General features: G+C 38.2%; 1 protein-coding gene across 3 annotated transcripts; it reads left to right on the top strand.

Annotated features, from left to right (window-relative positions):
• Positions 1-6,024: 6,024 nt before the first annotated feature.
• LOC130969852 (phytochrome E) lies at positions 6,025-11,818 on the top strand. Of its 3 annotated transcripts, none has more exons than XM_057895752.1 (4): positions 6,025-8,167; positions 8,792-9,602; positions 9,977-10,267; positions 11,432-11,818. In XM_057895752.1, the coding sequence occupies exons 1-4, from the start codon at positions 6,214-6,216 to the stop codon at positions 11,673-11,675; spliced, it is 3,300 nt and encodes a 1,099-aa protein (XP_057751735.1). In that variant the 5' UTR covers positions 6,025-6,213; the 3' UTR covers positions 11,676-11,818. The 3 variants fall into 3 exon arrangements, with proteins under 3 accessions (XP_057751735.1, XP_057751734.1, XP_057751732.1); XM_057895751.1 differs by having other exon boundaries at positions 6,026-8,167; positions 9,974-10,267; XM_057895749.1 differs by having other exon boundaries at positions 6,027-8,167; positions 9,971-10,267.
• The last annotated feature ends 2,311 nt before the right edge of the window (positions 11,819-14,129 follow it).

Below are 14,129 nucleotides of genomic sequence, written 5' to 3'. Positions count from 1 at the left end.
GGCACGAACTAAACATGGCTACTTCTGGGGACCGATCACCCCCTTTAGCCTCTTCAGCTTTGCCACCTCAACCCTCGGAGCCTCCGCCTAGGACTGCAGCACGGCGGCTTTAAACTCTGCGTCGGAGGAACGCTTTTGCTCGCTCTCAAGCTGAGAGAGGAAAGAAGTCTCCACCTCGGAAAGGCGGAGAATTTCGGCACCAGCATCCTTGGCATCCTTCATTGCCTTCAGTCGAGCCGTCTCTGCTGCCTCCAACTTCCTCTTCATCTTCCTGACCTCCGCCTGGGATTGGAGAAGCTTGCCGTCCAAGAGACACACCTAAGCTAGCATCGATCCCGCCTTATGGACAATGACGGTAGTGCGGAGAAGAGCCCTATACGCCAACCTTGCCTGATCGAAAACGTCGCAGTCATGGAAGTACTCCTCAGTGTCCAGGAGAAGGCACTGGTCAATGAAAGCTGAAGCATCAAAACTTTGATCCATCACAGATGGCACCAGCCCCTCCTCCTCTACGTTCTCACCACTACTACCCTCCGTCGCCCTCCTCTGCTTCCTACTCGCCTCGGTGACCAAGACCCCACGACCATTTCCTCGTCAAACCCAGTAGTAATCGGCCCCGACAAAGCAGCCCCGACTGCCCCGATCGAAACCAACTCCTGGGAGATAGTCCGGGAATCAACCTGCGGTCGTGACTGCGGCGTCGATGGGGAAGCCTCCCAGCCATCTTCTTGGATTATGGCAGCTTTCAACCTCGCCAAATTAGTCAACCCGCCAGCCATCTCAACTGAAAAACGTAGGAAATACAACAAGTTACAAACTCGGCAATTAAAAAGAAGAAAGCAAAACCAAAGAAAAACCTATCAACATATGTCCAACAAGCCACCAGATCTCCGATAACATCCCTAGGATTTAATGGCCTATCCCCAAAAAGTGCCAACAGAACATCGATGATGTCCTTTGTAAATCCTGCAAAATTAATAAATAATTAACCAATAAATTAATTATTATTCAAAGAAATTAAGAAATTAAATTTTATAGTTTAGAGGAGTAAAAATATTTAAAATATAAATTTTAACACTATTTTTAAAGATTTTAGCTCAAAATTGGGGCAATAGGCTAAACTAGTTGAATCGGCCCATATTAGCCTAATGACCCAAACCATATAAACCCAAATTGAAATATTTTAGCCACAAACACTCCTCCCTTATGTGAATCACGCTGCAAAGTGGAGACGGAGGTGAAATCCACAAGCACATTCACACATCACCTTAAATTTCTCAAAATTTTAAATTCGGAGCTTCGATTGACGAGTCGTTTGTGGCCATGCGTTCATCTCGGAGTCCTCTTCAATTCTATTTGAACAAAGTGGTATGTACCTCTGTATTTCATGCCCAATTCTATAACTCCTTCATTTGTGCGAATTTGGTTTTAATTCTTAGTGATTTTAGTGATTTTGGTGATTTAGGTACAATCTAACATTGGATAATTGTTGAATTTTACTCCAATCATCAATGGGTAAGGTAAAGAAACTCTAAACTCTTGTGGTTTGTCCAAATTTGTGTGCCCTAGTATTAATCTTGAGAAATTATATGAATCAGATTGATATTGTCACTACAAAAAAAAGGTCTATGGTCACGGTGAAAAACTGTGACCATAACTAGTGAAAAGAGTGACCAAAGGTCTATGGTCATGGTTTTTGACCTATGGTCATGGTTTTTTCACGGTGGCCTATTCTGCCATGGCCATAGACCTATGGTCATGGTTTTATTATCGATGGTTACGGTTGTAGTGTTCAAATTCTGACACTTTAGGTCACGTTTTTTTACCTAGACCATAGGTTGCTCCATGGTCACCCCTTTATTAAAATCGTGACCATAGCCTAATCTATGGTCACCCGCCTTAAAACCGTGACCATAGCCTCAATTGGACCTCTGTAGCTCAAGTTATTCTCGTTGGAATGCAAGGAGGTCGGGATTGACAGCATCTACTTTCTACCTTTGTTTTTGCACAAAACTCTGCCAAATTCACTCGAATTTCACCTGAAATCATAAAAATACAAGAACAACTCAAAGTAGCATCCAAAGAGGATTTTTACACTAAAATATAATAAAACTTAATAAATTCTAACTAAAAACAACTAGAAAATGGAGGGAAAAAGGGTATAAGATGCTCACGCATCACAACACCAAACTTAAACTATTGCTTGTCCTCAAGCAACCAAAACAATATAGAACCAAGAAGGAAAAATGCGTAAGACTTGAGTTGTCATTGAAGCTCAGATCTAGTTACTGAATGAGGTTAATGACACTCTAATTCTGAATAGCTTCGGCATCTCACTATCCTTTGAAGCTCAGAATTATTGGTATCTTTCAGAATTAGAACTTGGATGATATTATAGATTCACTTCTTTAGGCTCTAATTGATTCTTGAACACAGCTTTTGCTTTTCCTTGGTGCTTTGCACCTTGAGCCTAACCGTGACTCTTAAATGTTTTGTCTTCAAGCATAACTTGATACAAGAACACCACAAGCACTTAACTGGGGAACTCATTGAATTCTAATTTTTCTTTTTTTTTACTTCTCCCAGACAGTGGTGCTCAGAGCCTTAGGCATACTCTACAACAGCAATGGGCCACGACTTTAAGTGTTCAGTCTCAAGGGTTACATGACACTTTCACACCACAAGTATATGGTTAGGAAAAACTACTCTTTCGAGCTTTAGATCAGTTTTGACCCTCCTAACCATTGATGCTCAAAGCCTTAGACTTTTTTTCTTTTTGATTTTTTTCTTTTGATTTTTCTTTCCTTTTCAATTCTTTTTGCTTCAAGAATCAATTTTTTTTCTTATTTCAGAGAATTAATAATACTTATCTAAGTTCCTGTTCCTCAAGATCCAATATTCTCTACTCCAATATCAAATATGCACAATTAAGGTCATACATTCAGAAATAGAGATAGTGCCACCACATCAAAGTAACTAGAAAACTCATAATATATAACTCAAAATCTCATGCATTTTACTACTTCTTTTCTTTTCTTTGTGATGGTTCAAGCTCAGTGAGTAATACATGAGACAATTTTTTTTTTAAATTAAACATAAAGTACTAAAATAAACAACTAAATAGAAAGCAAGGAAATCTTACTAGTGATCATGCAACTCATAATAGAGAACAGAAAATAACATGAAATACTAAAGAACAGAAATAAAATAGGCAAAGGACAATGAAACTCAACCACCTCAGTCATGGGGGCTATCTTGCTCCTCAGAATGTGCTCCTCCGTGAAAATGATTCACCTCCCTTTGGTGCCATTGACAATAAGATAAATAGAGACCTTGCTCTGCAACACGAAACTTAAAAGTTTGCTTGTCCCCAAGCAAAGAAAAATTGAAAATGAGGAGGGACATAAAAGCACACGGATGAGTAAAAACAAAATTAATGTAAACGAGGATGAGAGTGATAGAAAGGAAAGAAGTTTTTTTTTTTTGGAGCACCCCTGGCCCTAAACTCCCTTCCTGGTGTTTAGCGCCCCAAGCAGGTGCTAAAATAATGTAGAACACCCAAAATGGGCGTTAAACGCCCATGTTTCTTCGCTTTTATTTTAAAATATGTTTTGTCCCTCTTAGAGGTTGATTTTGGAAAACTAGGAATTGTATTTGTATCTTTGGCACTCTATATCATATGTATCTTATGCTCCCATGCGCAGTTATCCGTTTCTGTTACGCTTAACGTTTTTAGAGTGTGACGCATTTGTCTAGTTTGGGTTTTTGCTTAACTTTTTCCTTCAAGACTCCTAGTTAAACTATTTTTCACATATATTTATGTATGTATTTTGTTTTTTTAGAAGTCGTAGCATCTCAACGTCGTTGATTTACGACCTAGGCGTAAAGCTCTATATGTTAGGGTGATACATCCTTATTCTCGGGACAACCTCTCGTAGGAAACCCAAGTCAGGTATGACGTACCAACACCAAAATTCCAGTACGTAGCGAAATGGCTCTCCCCCTCAAGGGTTAGCCAAAAAGGATAATGTCCCCTAGCAGGCCAAATCTTGAAATATTTCCTTTTGAAACCATGAAATGAATCCTCAAATAAATCGAAGATCCGGCGGTTCGGTTGAGCTCGAAAAGACACATAACCCTTGGTTGGGAGGGGTGCATATGAAGAAATACAAAAAGACCTCCACACAGGTTGGGAGCTCCAAATAGTCACAGACTAGCTCAAAAGTTCGGATGGCTGCCCAACTATTAGGGTGCAGTTAAAACGGCGCCATCGAGCATTGATTCAATAAAGCCTGGACAAACTCGAAAAACGGAAGTGGCATCCTCAGCCGCGTTAACATGGATTCGTAAACCCACATCCATTCGGGTACTCGGAGAAAGTCAGGGTTTATATAACAGACCCTCTCATCTACCCTGGGAAGCATGAGCTCGTACTGACTCTCTGCCTCACCGCCCAAGAAATAGCCCCCCGTCACGGAGCCTATGGAGGTCCACCTCCGTCACCAGCGACGGCGTACCCCACACATCAGAGGTCACACAGTAGTATGCGTTAAGAACACTGACGGCTGGGACGACGGAAGCCCTAGGGTCCTCACTCGTCCGCTGTGGCATACCTAAAAAAGGAGAAGGGGCACCACCGTTAGCCCTATAACTAAACAAGAGGAAAACTATAAAATCAGAAGCAGTGGCACCCCCTCCTAATTTTTACCATTCCTACCCAGAAATGCATAAACACAAAAAACCACCACCCGCAACAAAACAACCATCAAAACCTCGTTAAAAGCCTGAAATACTACGACTAAAATGCAGATATCCCGTTTACACATTCCTACCTTCCATATTAGAGCAGGAAAACCAAATAGGATAATGCGAAGCAAGTGCAACAAAGGCAAAATACAGAAGCGAAACAAACACAAAAGCTCAAAGTGATAAAAATGCCAACTTGATTCTCAAGACGAAGATGGAAACAAAGCAGCAAAAGCGAAGAAACACAAAGCACCACGAGCCTACCAAATGCAGGATCAACCAAAATAAAACACAACGCCAAAAGGGAGTCACAGAAAGGTTTTCAGAAGTGAAGAAGAAATAAAGAAGAAGGAAAAGAAGCAGTTACACATAAATAAAAAGAAACTAAACCCTCCAAATGTTTCAAAAAGAGAAAACAAAAAGACACAGGGCAAAAAGGGAAGAGTAAAAGAAACCTCTATCCTCCCACTAAGCGTTATTATGATCCCTTGGAAAAAGCAACTGGCAACCCCCCCTCTTTCGGAAAGAGCAACGAACAGAAGATGGGACGCCCTAGGCATCCCACGGCTCTCCGACCTCACCAATGGAACTCGGATAGCACCCTTCACACCAAGTTCACGGTTACACAATCAGACGAAACTTCCAACGAGGCGACCAACCATACTGTTCTATCGCTCCGGGGGCAACTGTTCCAGACCTGGCCCTCGGGTCCCTCCTCAAAATGGTTATTAAACCCGGCAATTCTAAGATCGGTAACTTCCAATATCCCAAACCAACATTCGAATTCAAATTCCTCCTTTATCTTAGCTAAATAAAATAAGATAAGATAACTACCACTAGATAATAAAAGGGGAGCCAGAGGCCCCTTTGGTACGTTACTCATTCCATACACCTTATATCTCTTAGATCCATTCTGACTTGGGCGTCGGAGTGTCTTTGCAAGTACCACCCCCGCCGCTCCAATCGGACAATCCGACAACCGCTTCGACTCACAAGTCCTCAATTCATCTCACTACCCGTACCAGAGACTTCTAGTATATTAGTTAAAATAATATTTATTAGTCATATCACATTATGATAAAAATTAATTAATATATATTTATATACAAATACATTCTTGATTTGTGACTTATTTTTGTTGTTTCTGTTTGAATCTGATAAATATGCAGTTGAAGTGTGCAAAACGAGCATGGCACAGAACAGAATTACTGAAACGATATTAAGCATGAAACAGCCCATGACAATGACGTATGAAAACCCAACCACGACATCAAACATTACGGAAGCACAAACAGCGTAATCCCACAAACAGAGAAAGAGAAAAGGAATAGAATCCTATCGTAATATTATTATTCTCTGGGTTCAATAATACATGTAATTGTTAAGTTATCTAGTTTTGCAGCCTCAGAAAGAAAGAGAAGAGAAAACTTGAAGAACACAAGGCTCTCAACTTCAGCTGCAAGCAGCATGAACATGGAGAGAACACTTGCACAGTACAGTGCAGACGCTGAGATTCTTGCAGAGTTCGAGCAATCAAACGTGTCCGGTAAATCATTTGACTACTCAAAGTCAGTGGTTGACCCACCGAAATCAGTCTCTGAGGAGAAGATGACTGCCTACTTGTCAAGAATCCAAAGGGGCGGACTCATCCAGCCCTTTGGCTGCATGCTGGCAGTCGAAGAACCGACTTTCAACATCATTGGCTACAGCCAGAATTCATTTCACCTCTTGGGTGTCAAGACTCAGTCCGACACCGAAGAGTTAATGGGTGGTCTTCTTGGAGTTGATGCCACTACACTCTTTACTCCTGCTTCCGGGGCTTCGCTTGCAAAAGCTGTGGCATCGAGGGAAATCTCGCTTCTTAATCCTGTTTGGGTGTACGCAAGGGCAACGCAGAAGCCGTTTTACGCGATACTTCACCGGATTGATGTCGGAGTTGTGATAGATTTGGAACCTGCAAGGTCTAGTGACCCTGCATTGTCGTTCGCAGGAGCGGTTCAGTCGCAGAAGCTAGCCGTTAGAGCGATTTCTCGGCTGCAATCGCTTCCCGGCGGAGACATTGGTCTTCTGTGTGACTCTGTTGTAGGGGAAGTTCAAAAGCTTACCGGATATGACAGAGTTATGGTGTATAAATTCTACGAGGACGATCACGGGGAGGTTGTTTCGGAGATTAGGAGGTTGGATTTGGAGTCTTATTTGGGCCTGCACTACCCTGCCACTGATATCCCTCAAGCCTCAAGATTCTTGTTCAAGCAAAATCGCGTTCGGATGATTTGTGATTGTAATGCTAAGCCGGTTAAGGTAACTCAGAACCAAGAGTTGAGTCAACCACTTTGCTTGGTGAACTCAACTCTGAGGGCGCCACATGGTTGTCACACGCAGTACATGGCTAACATGGGCTCCATTGCTTCTCTGGTTATGTCAATTGTGGTAAATACCAAAGATTCCATGAAGCTATGGGGTTTGCTAGTGTGCCATCACACTGCGCCGCGCTATGTGCCTTTTCCGGTTCGCTACGCTTGTGAATTTCTTATGCAGGCTTTTGGAGTGCAGCTTTACATGGAGATTCAGTTAGCAGCGCAAATGGCAGAGAAAAAGATTCTCAAGACACAAACTTTGCTGTGTGACATGCTCCTTCGCGACGCGCCGTTTGGGATTGTTACTCAGTCTCCTAATATCAAGGATCTTGTCAAGTGTGATGGGGCTGCCCTGTATTATGATGGGAACTGTTGGTTGTTAGGCACAACGCCGTCGGAATCACAGGTAAAAGACATTGCTGAATGGTTGCTTAGTACTCACGGTGACTCGACCGGTTTGAGTACAGACAGTTTGGCTGATGCTGGTTATCCTGGGGCTGTTTTACTTGGGGATGCAGTGTGTGGCATGGCGATGGCGCGAATCAGTTCGAGGCATTTCTTGTTCTGGTTCCGATCTCACACTGCTAAGGAAGTTAAGTGGGGAGGGGCCAAACACCATCCTGAGGATAAGGATGATGGATGGAAAATGAATCCAAGATCATCATTCAAAGCATTTCTTGAAGTTGTTAAGAGCAAAAGTTCGCCTTGGGAGGCTTCCGAAATCAATGCTATTCACTCATTGCAACTTATAATTAGAGATTCATTTCACAATTCAGAGAATAGTGGTATTAAGGCTATGAACTACATACAGAGAAGTGATGCTTCGAGTGGTGGGATTGATGAGCTAAGTTCAGTAGCATTTGAAATGGTGAGGTTAATTGAGACGGCAACTGTGCCGATTTTCGGGGTTGACACAGGTGGCCTAATCAATGGTTGGAATGTGAAAATTGCGGAATTGACAGGTTTGCTGGCAAATGAAGCTATTGGAAAATCACTAGTGAATGAAGTAGCGCATGCAGACTCGCGCAACAATCTTGAAAATATTCAAAGTAAAGCCCTGCAAGGTAAATCATTTCTTGTGGGAAAGTTCAATTGCTACTGGATTTTTAGGTCTTGCAAACTTAATCAAATGTCAGATATGATTCAGCTTGAATAAATTTCTCTCAACTTTCCTGGTAGCGAGTTATTTGAGCAATCTTTTAGAATTTGATTCAATTTCTATCATCCAAAATTTTCAAAATCTTCGTTATTGATTCTGATCTACACATCCTTTATTCCTCGTTAGACTTCAATTTTTAAATATTCTAAGTCTGTGAACAACACAAGATTTTGTGGTGTAAACTTTGCAGAGCTATGTGTGAACGAATGTATCTGGTTTTCCTCGGTTGTAACTGTTGAATTTCATCAGCTTTAATCCAAAATCAAAATACCAGCGTTATGTATAATTCAATATGCTTTTGAAATGATGTGAAAATTGGAGTTTTATTTGAAAATGGATTTTATTTCTTCTCTTCCTAAATTCTCTTGTTTTCATAGTTTCTGTCATTCAAGATCATTCCATATGCAGAATATCTTAAAGGAACCAAGTTAAATTATTGACATAAAATTATGCTAAGATCTATAGCAAACCATATCATATTATTAATAATCATACTTCTATATGAATTAACTGGTTATGTGATCTTCAGGCTTAGAAGACAAGAATTTTGAGTTGAAATTGAAACATTTTGGGAATCAACAAGAAAATGGAGTTGTATATCTCATAGTGAATGCTTGCACAAGTAGAGATTACACAAATGCTGTTGTTGGGGTATGCTTTGTAGGCCAAGATATCACTTGTGAGAAAGTTGTTCTGGACAAATTTGTCAAGTTGGAAGGTGATTACAAAGCTATCATACAGAGTCTCAATCCGCTGATTCCGCCGATATTTGCTTCTGACGAGAGCGCCTGCTGCTCCGAATGGAATGCAGCCATGGAAAGGATAACTGGCTGGAAGAGAGACGAAGTCATAGGAAAACTTCTTCCCGGGGAAATCTTTGGAAGCTTTGTTAGACTGAAAGGTCAAGATACACTGACTAACTTCATGATCTTGCTTTACCGGGGAATTAGCGGACAAGAATTCGAGAAGTTTCCCTTCGGATTTTTTGATAGGAACGGAGAGTTTATAGAGGCTTACATCACTGCTAACAAGAGGATCGATACGAGTGGGAACATGATTGGCTGTTTCTGCTTCTTGCAGATTGTATCTCGCGATCCGAATCAGCCTTCGGATGGACAAAATCTTCCTCAAGGGAGGAAGAGTATATCTGAGTCTAAGGAGTTTGCTTATATATTACAAGAGATGATGAATCCTTTAAACGGTATTCGGTTTACGCATAAGCTTCTGGAGAAAACAGCTGTCTCAGAAAGCCAGAAACAGTTTCTTGACACTAGTGCTGCTTGTGAAAGACAGATAATGGCAATTATTGAGGAAACATACATAGGAAGTATCAAAGAAGGGTAAGTGATCGTGATCCATTTTCATAGGCATGTTGAATTCCGATCCTTAATTTCCTTTCTTGACTTATATGTTATATCTCAAATTTTTAAAGATTTACGTTTCAAAGTATCTGCACAATAGTTAGCTTTTTGGTTTTTTCTAATAACACCCTTAATTTAATTGTGATGATTAAATAACTATTTGTTATAGGAGAAATTTATTAATTACAGACTAAATTTATCACCTACCCTAACATTTCATGTATGTGCTATTTGTTATTTTACAGTTATTTAGGAATATATGAAATAATATAATGATTTTATGCATAAATTATTTCCCCAGCTAAACAAAAAAGACTGACTTTTCTTAAATTTAATGCTAATAATAGCAGCAGTGTGCAGCTAAACATGGAGGAATTTCTTCTTGGGAGTATTCTAGATGCCATTGTGAGTCAAGTGATGCTGTTGGTGAGAGGAAAAAGCTTGCAGCTGTTTCATGAAATTCCTGATGAAATGAAAACTCTTGCTCTGTATGGTGATCAAATAAAGCTTCAAGTGGTCTTATCTGACATTCTGCTTAATGTAGTCAACCATACACCATCTCCAAATGGCTGGGTTGAAATCAAGATTTCACCTGGTTTGAAGATAATTCAGGACGGCCATGAGTTTATCCATTTGAAGTTCAGGTACACAATCTAGGAACTTATTTTTTTCTCTTTATCATGACTCTTTTATCAACGTGCCTTTTTTTTTCGAAATTTAATACTAAAATGTCGTTCTTTTGAAGCTAATTACCTAAATATCACTATTTTTATATTACCATAATCATCATAATTAAAAATAAAATAAAAAAAAAACAAATTAGTTGTCATCTTAGTAAAAGAGTGACACTTAAGTAATTAGCTTCAAAAAGATAGTACTTTGATTATAAATTTTAGAAAAGTAAAACGTTAGTAAAACGACCTTATAAAATTTATTATTAGTTACTGCCCCAGATTTAATTTAACAAATTTTCTCCTCTAGTGTCCTACTAAATGATTGAGCAAGTGGGATGAGAATATGTATAAAAGAAGAATAATAAATAATGTTATCTAAAATCAAGATGTTTCCGGCTAAATTAAAACTGGAGTTAGTTATTTGGAAGTGAAGGGAGTAATCTGATTGCTAATATATCTTTCCCAGAATGGATTGGTGTATTAAACATCTAGTATTTGATTTTCTTGATATTAGTTGATCATTCTCTTTTATGGGGAAGTGAAACTTCTGCAAATGTTAATGTAATATGCCTGATCCATGTGTGAATAAGTTATTATGATTATGTTAGGGACTTGGGTATTATGGGGTGCTCAAAGTCCCACATCGAGTAGTATGGGATGCTTGATATTGTATATAAGGAGAGTGGTTCTTCCTCATTAACAGTTAGATTTTAAGGTGTGGTTTCACTCTTTTCTTAGATACTTAACATTTGACTAGGGAAGTCCTACTTTCTTTGAGTCCTCAGTTCTAAAACATTTCTAATGCAAAGCCCATATGAAAATTAATGCCAAAAACAAAACGTTCCTAAATATCACATGCCCTTGAAAGTTCCTCTAAGTGACATTGCTGTCATTGCACTTTAGAACTGGTCATAATTCATTAAATCAATGCTAGTCATAACCAAGTGTGCTTTTGAGTCATATGCAAATAATTTTCCTTGTACTTTAGAGTCTTTAATTTATGAAAGTATTAAATCCAATCAGTGTAATAATTCCACACACTGATGAAATGTCGAGATATGAATCAATTATCTAAAAAATAGTCTTGTGCAAAGTTGCAAACCAGCCTGTTATTTAACCACACTCTTTTTACAGAATGAGCCATTCCGGTCAAGGTCTTCCTTCTAACACACTTCAGGATATGTTTGAAGAAGGGAATCAATGGACTACACAAGAAGGTTTAGGGCTATATATGTCAAGAAAAATGCTTAGTAGGATGAATGGTCATGTTCACTATGCGAGAGAACAAAATAAGTGCTACTTCCTCATTGATCTTGAACTTAGAACAAGAAAAGAAAGGCAAAGGAATTTGCAAGCGGAGACAAGCATGTTGAGTTAACTTTTCTTTTTTCATAAACTAGATTTGATGCTTGATAGAAATTGTTTAGTTAGAGAAAATATATATATAGAAAGTATAGGGAGTGAATGGAATATCTGTACTGGCTTTAAAAATAATACAGTTCTTTTTTTTTCTAAAATTAAGAGTGAGATTCGAACTCGACTTTTAAATGAGTATAGAAAGACTATAACATTTAAACTATAGTTCATTAACTTAAAAATAACACAGTTACATACTTATATGTACAGTAGAATATGAAATAAACTAATATGATATTTTATTTTGTAATGCTTTTAATTTATATTTAAATATGATCAGATTCAGTTATATTGTAAATTTGTAATGCTTCCCTAATAAATGGATCCCAGTGCCAATATATTTTTCTATATTCATTAAATTGCTAAGACTCAAAGTGATGATAATTCTAAATTAGATCAATTGAATTCTAATTGTTCTTATTTAATAACAAAGAAAATAAGACAATTTTTTTTAATTGTAAAATATGCAAAAGGTACCTAACTTTGAAATTAAAATCAATAAGATAAGAAACCCAAAAAAATCCCACCATACTAGCCACTAACCAAATTAACATCATCAAAATAAACAACGTCAACATACAAATTCACTCAGGTTTGTCCAATCCGAATGCTCACTTTGTTGATTCATCCAATTCTCAAACTCACCAAAGTCACTAGCCCATGCCTCAGCCTCAGCAAATTGTCTTTCCCAATCCAAAGCCTCACTAACTTGATTTGTGGAATTTACTTTATCAATTGTCTTCTCAGTAAAAACCAAACGGACTTCTTCATCTTTCTTGTTAGTAGTGTCCTCCATCACATTTGTGTTATAATGAACCATAGGCTCTGGCTCCTTCACTTTTGTTGAGTTTGCTAAAGCACCGTTTTGTATAATACTATACACAGAATCTTCAAACTGATTAGCACAATTCACCAGTCCATAATTACTTCCTATTGGATTTCGACTAAGGAGACCCATTTGGGAACTAGAACCCATATCATAACTAAGTGGCATCATTGATTGAATCTGACAGTTGTATCGATCAACATTGTGTCCAAAATTGAAGTTACTTTCAACTTTTTGGCTATTTTTCAGCATGTTAATCCTTTCAGCACACGCACCAATCTTGTTATCCAATATACCAATGAACATCCTCAGTTGTTCCAAATCTAAGCTCTGGATATTCAAGTCAGAAGTGGGATACTTGACGGCTTGACGCTGTAGATGCATTTTCGCGCTTTCAAAGTTTTGGCTTCAACCGAGGTCTTCTTGTGCTCAAAGAAGTCTTGAAGATCAAAGATCTTAGGAGGCCTCACATTCTTTTGAGCTTCGTACTTTTTAATTAAGGACCTGACTTTTGTAGAATCTTTTGGCCAAATCATTGGTGCAGTGTTGCTACCTTCTTCATAAACTATCAAGCATGCTTCGGATCCTTCGCATTTGTCAGAAAATTTCTTCATTTTTCTCTCTAGTCCCTTGATTCTTGTCTTGAATCTGCCTTTCCGATCTTTCTCAGTTGAGAGGCACTTCAATTCTGTTTTTGCACGGCCCATGTTATATCTTATCTGCATCATGAATTTTTTATAAATAAAAAAAAAAAAAGAAGGCAAAGAATTGGATGGAAAATAAGAAACTAAATTGAAATTGTTGTAGAGCAAATAAGATATAACAACAAAATCTTGTGTCTAAAAATTGTGGTATAGTGTTCAATTCCAATCTTGTGTCTGATTAAATTAAAACGAGGAATTCTTAAAAAATTCAGTGAAAATAAGCAATCTATAAAAATAAGAAACAACATTGTCATTAACATACACGTCAAAAATGGCATCTACAAAATTTTATCCTCAAAAAGAGAAAAAGGAAAACAAAAGAAAAACTCAGGAAGAAGGAACAATATCAAAGTAGAGGGGACTGTTTGAATCCTATCTTTTCCGACACATTTTCTAACAACAACAACATAAACACAAACATAGTAATAAGAGAATTTGAAGGGTTTTATGCAAGTGAGTGAGTTTTCACCACTTCTTAATCACGTCAAGAACCAAAGAATCTTAAAGAAACAAGAACGGTAAAAGTACATTATCGAAGATAAATTATCACCGAAAACGAAAGCAACAACAAAGAAGAAAACAAAAACTCAACCAATAAGAGCATCGTAAGCATTATATTGTGTACAGTATTGGAATTTTCAAGAAATAAAGAGAGAACATCGGAAAAGAAAGCAACACAATAATCATGAAGAAATTTATTAATACCTAACAATAACAATAATAATGCTGATTGCTGAAGTAAATAAATGGTAGAATTCTTGGAAGAATTAAGCTCTATGAATGTGCTTCAATTCCTTTGTCCTTAAATTCTTAAAACAAGAGTGATGTTCCATGAATTTATATATAAGTTTGGACATCGATATTCATCTAAAGTAATGAATATCTA

Source organism: Arachis stenosperma, chromosome 3 (assembly GCF_014773155.1).
Source record: "Arachis stenosperma cultivar V10309 chromosome 3, arast.V10309.gnm1.PFL2, whole genome shotgun sequence".
Classification (NCBI taxonomy): domain Eukaryota; kingdom Viridiplantae; phylum Streptophyta; class Magnoliopsida; order Fabales; family Fabaceae; genus Arachis; species Arachis stenosperma.
The sequence above is the reverse complement of the archived record's forward strand: the minus strand, read 5'-3'. Positions and strand labels throughout refer to the sequence as shown.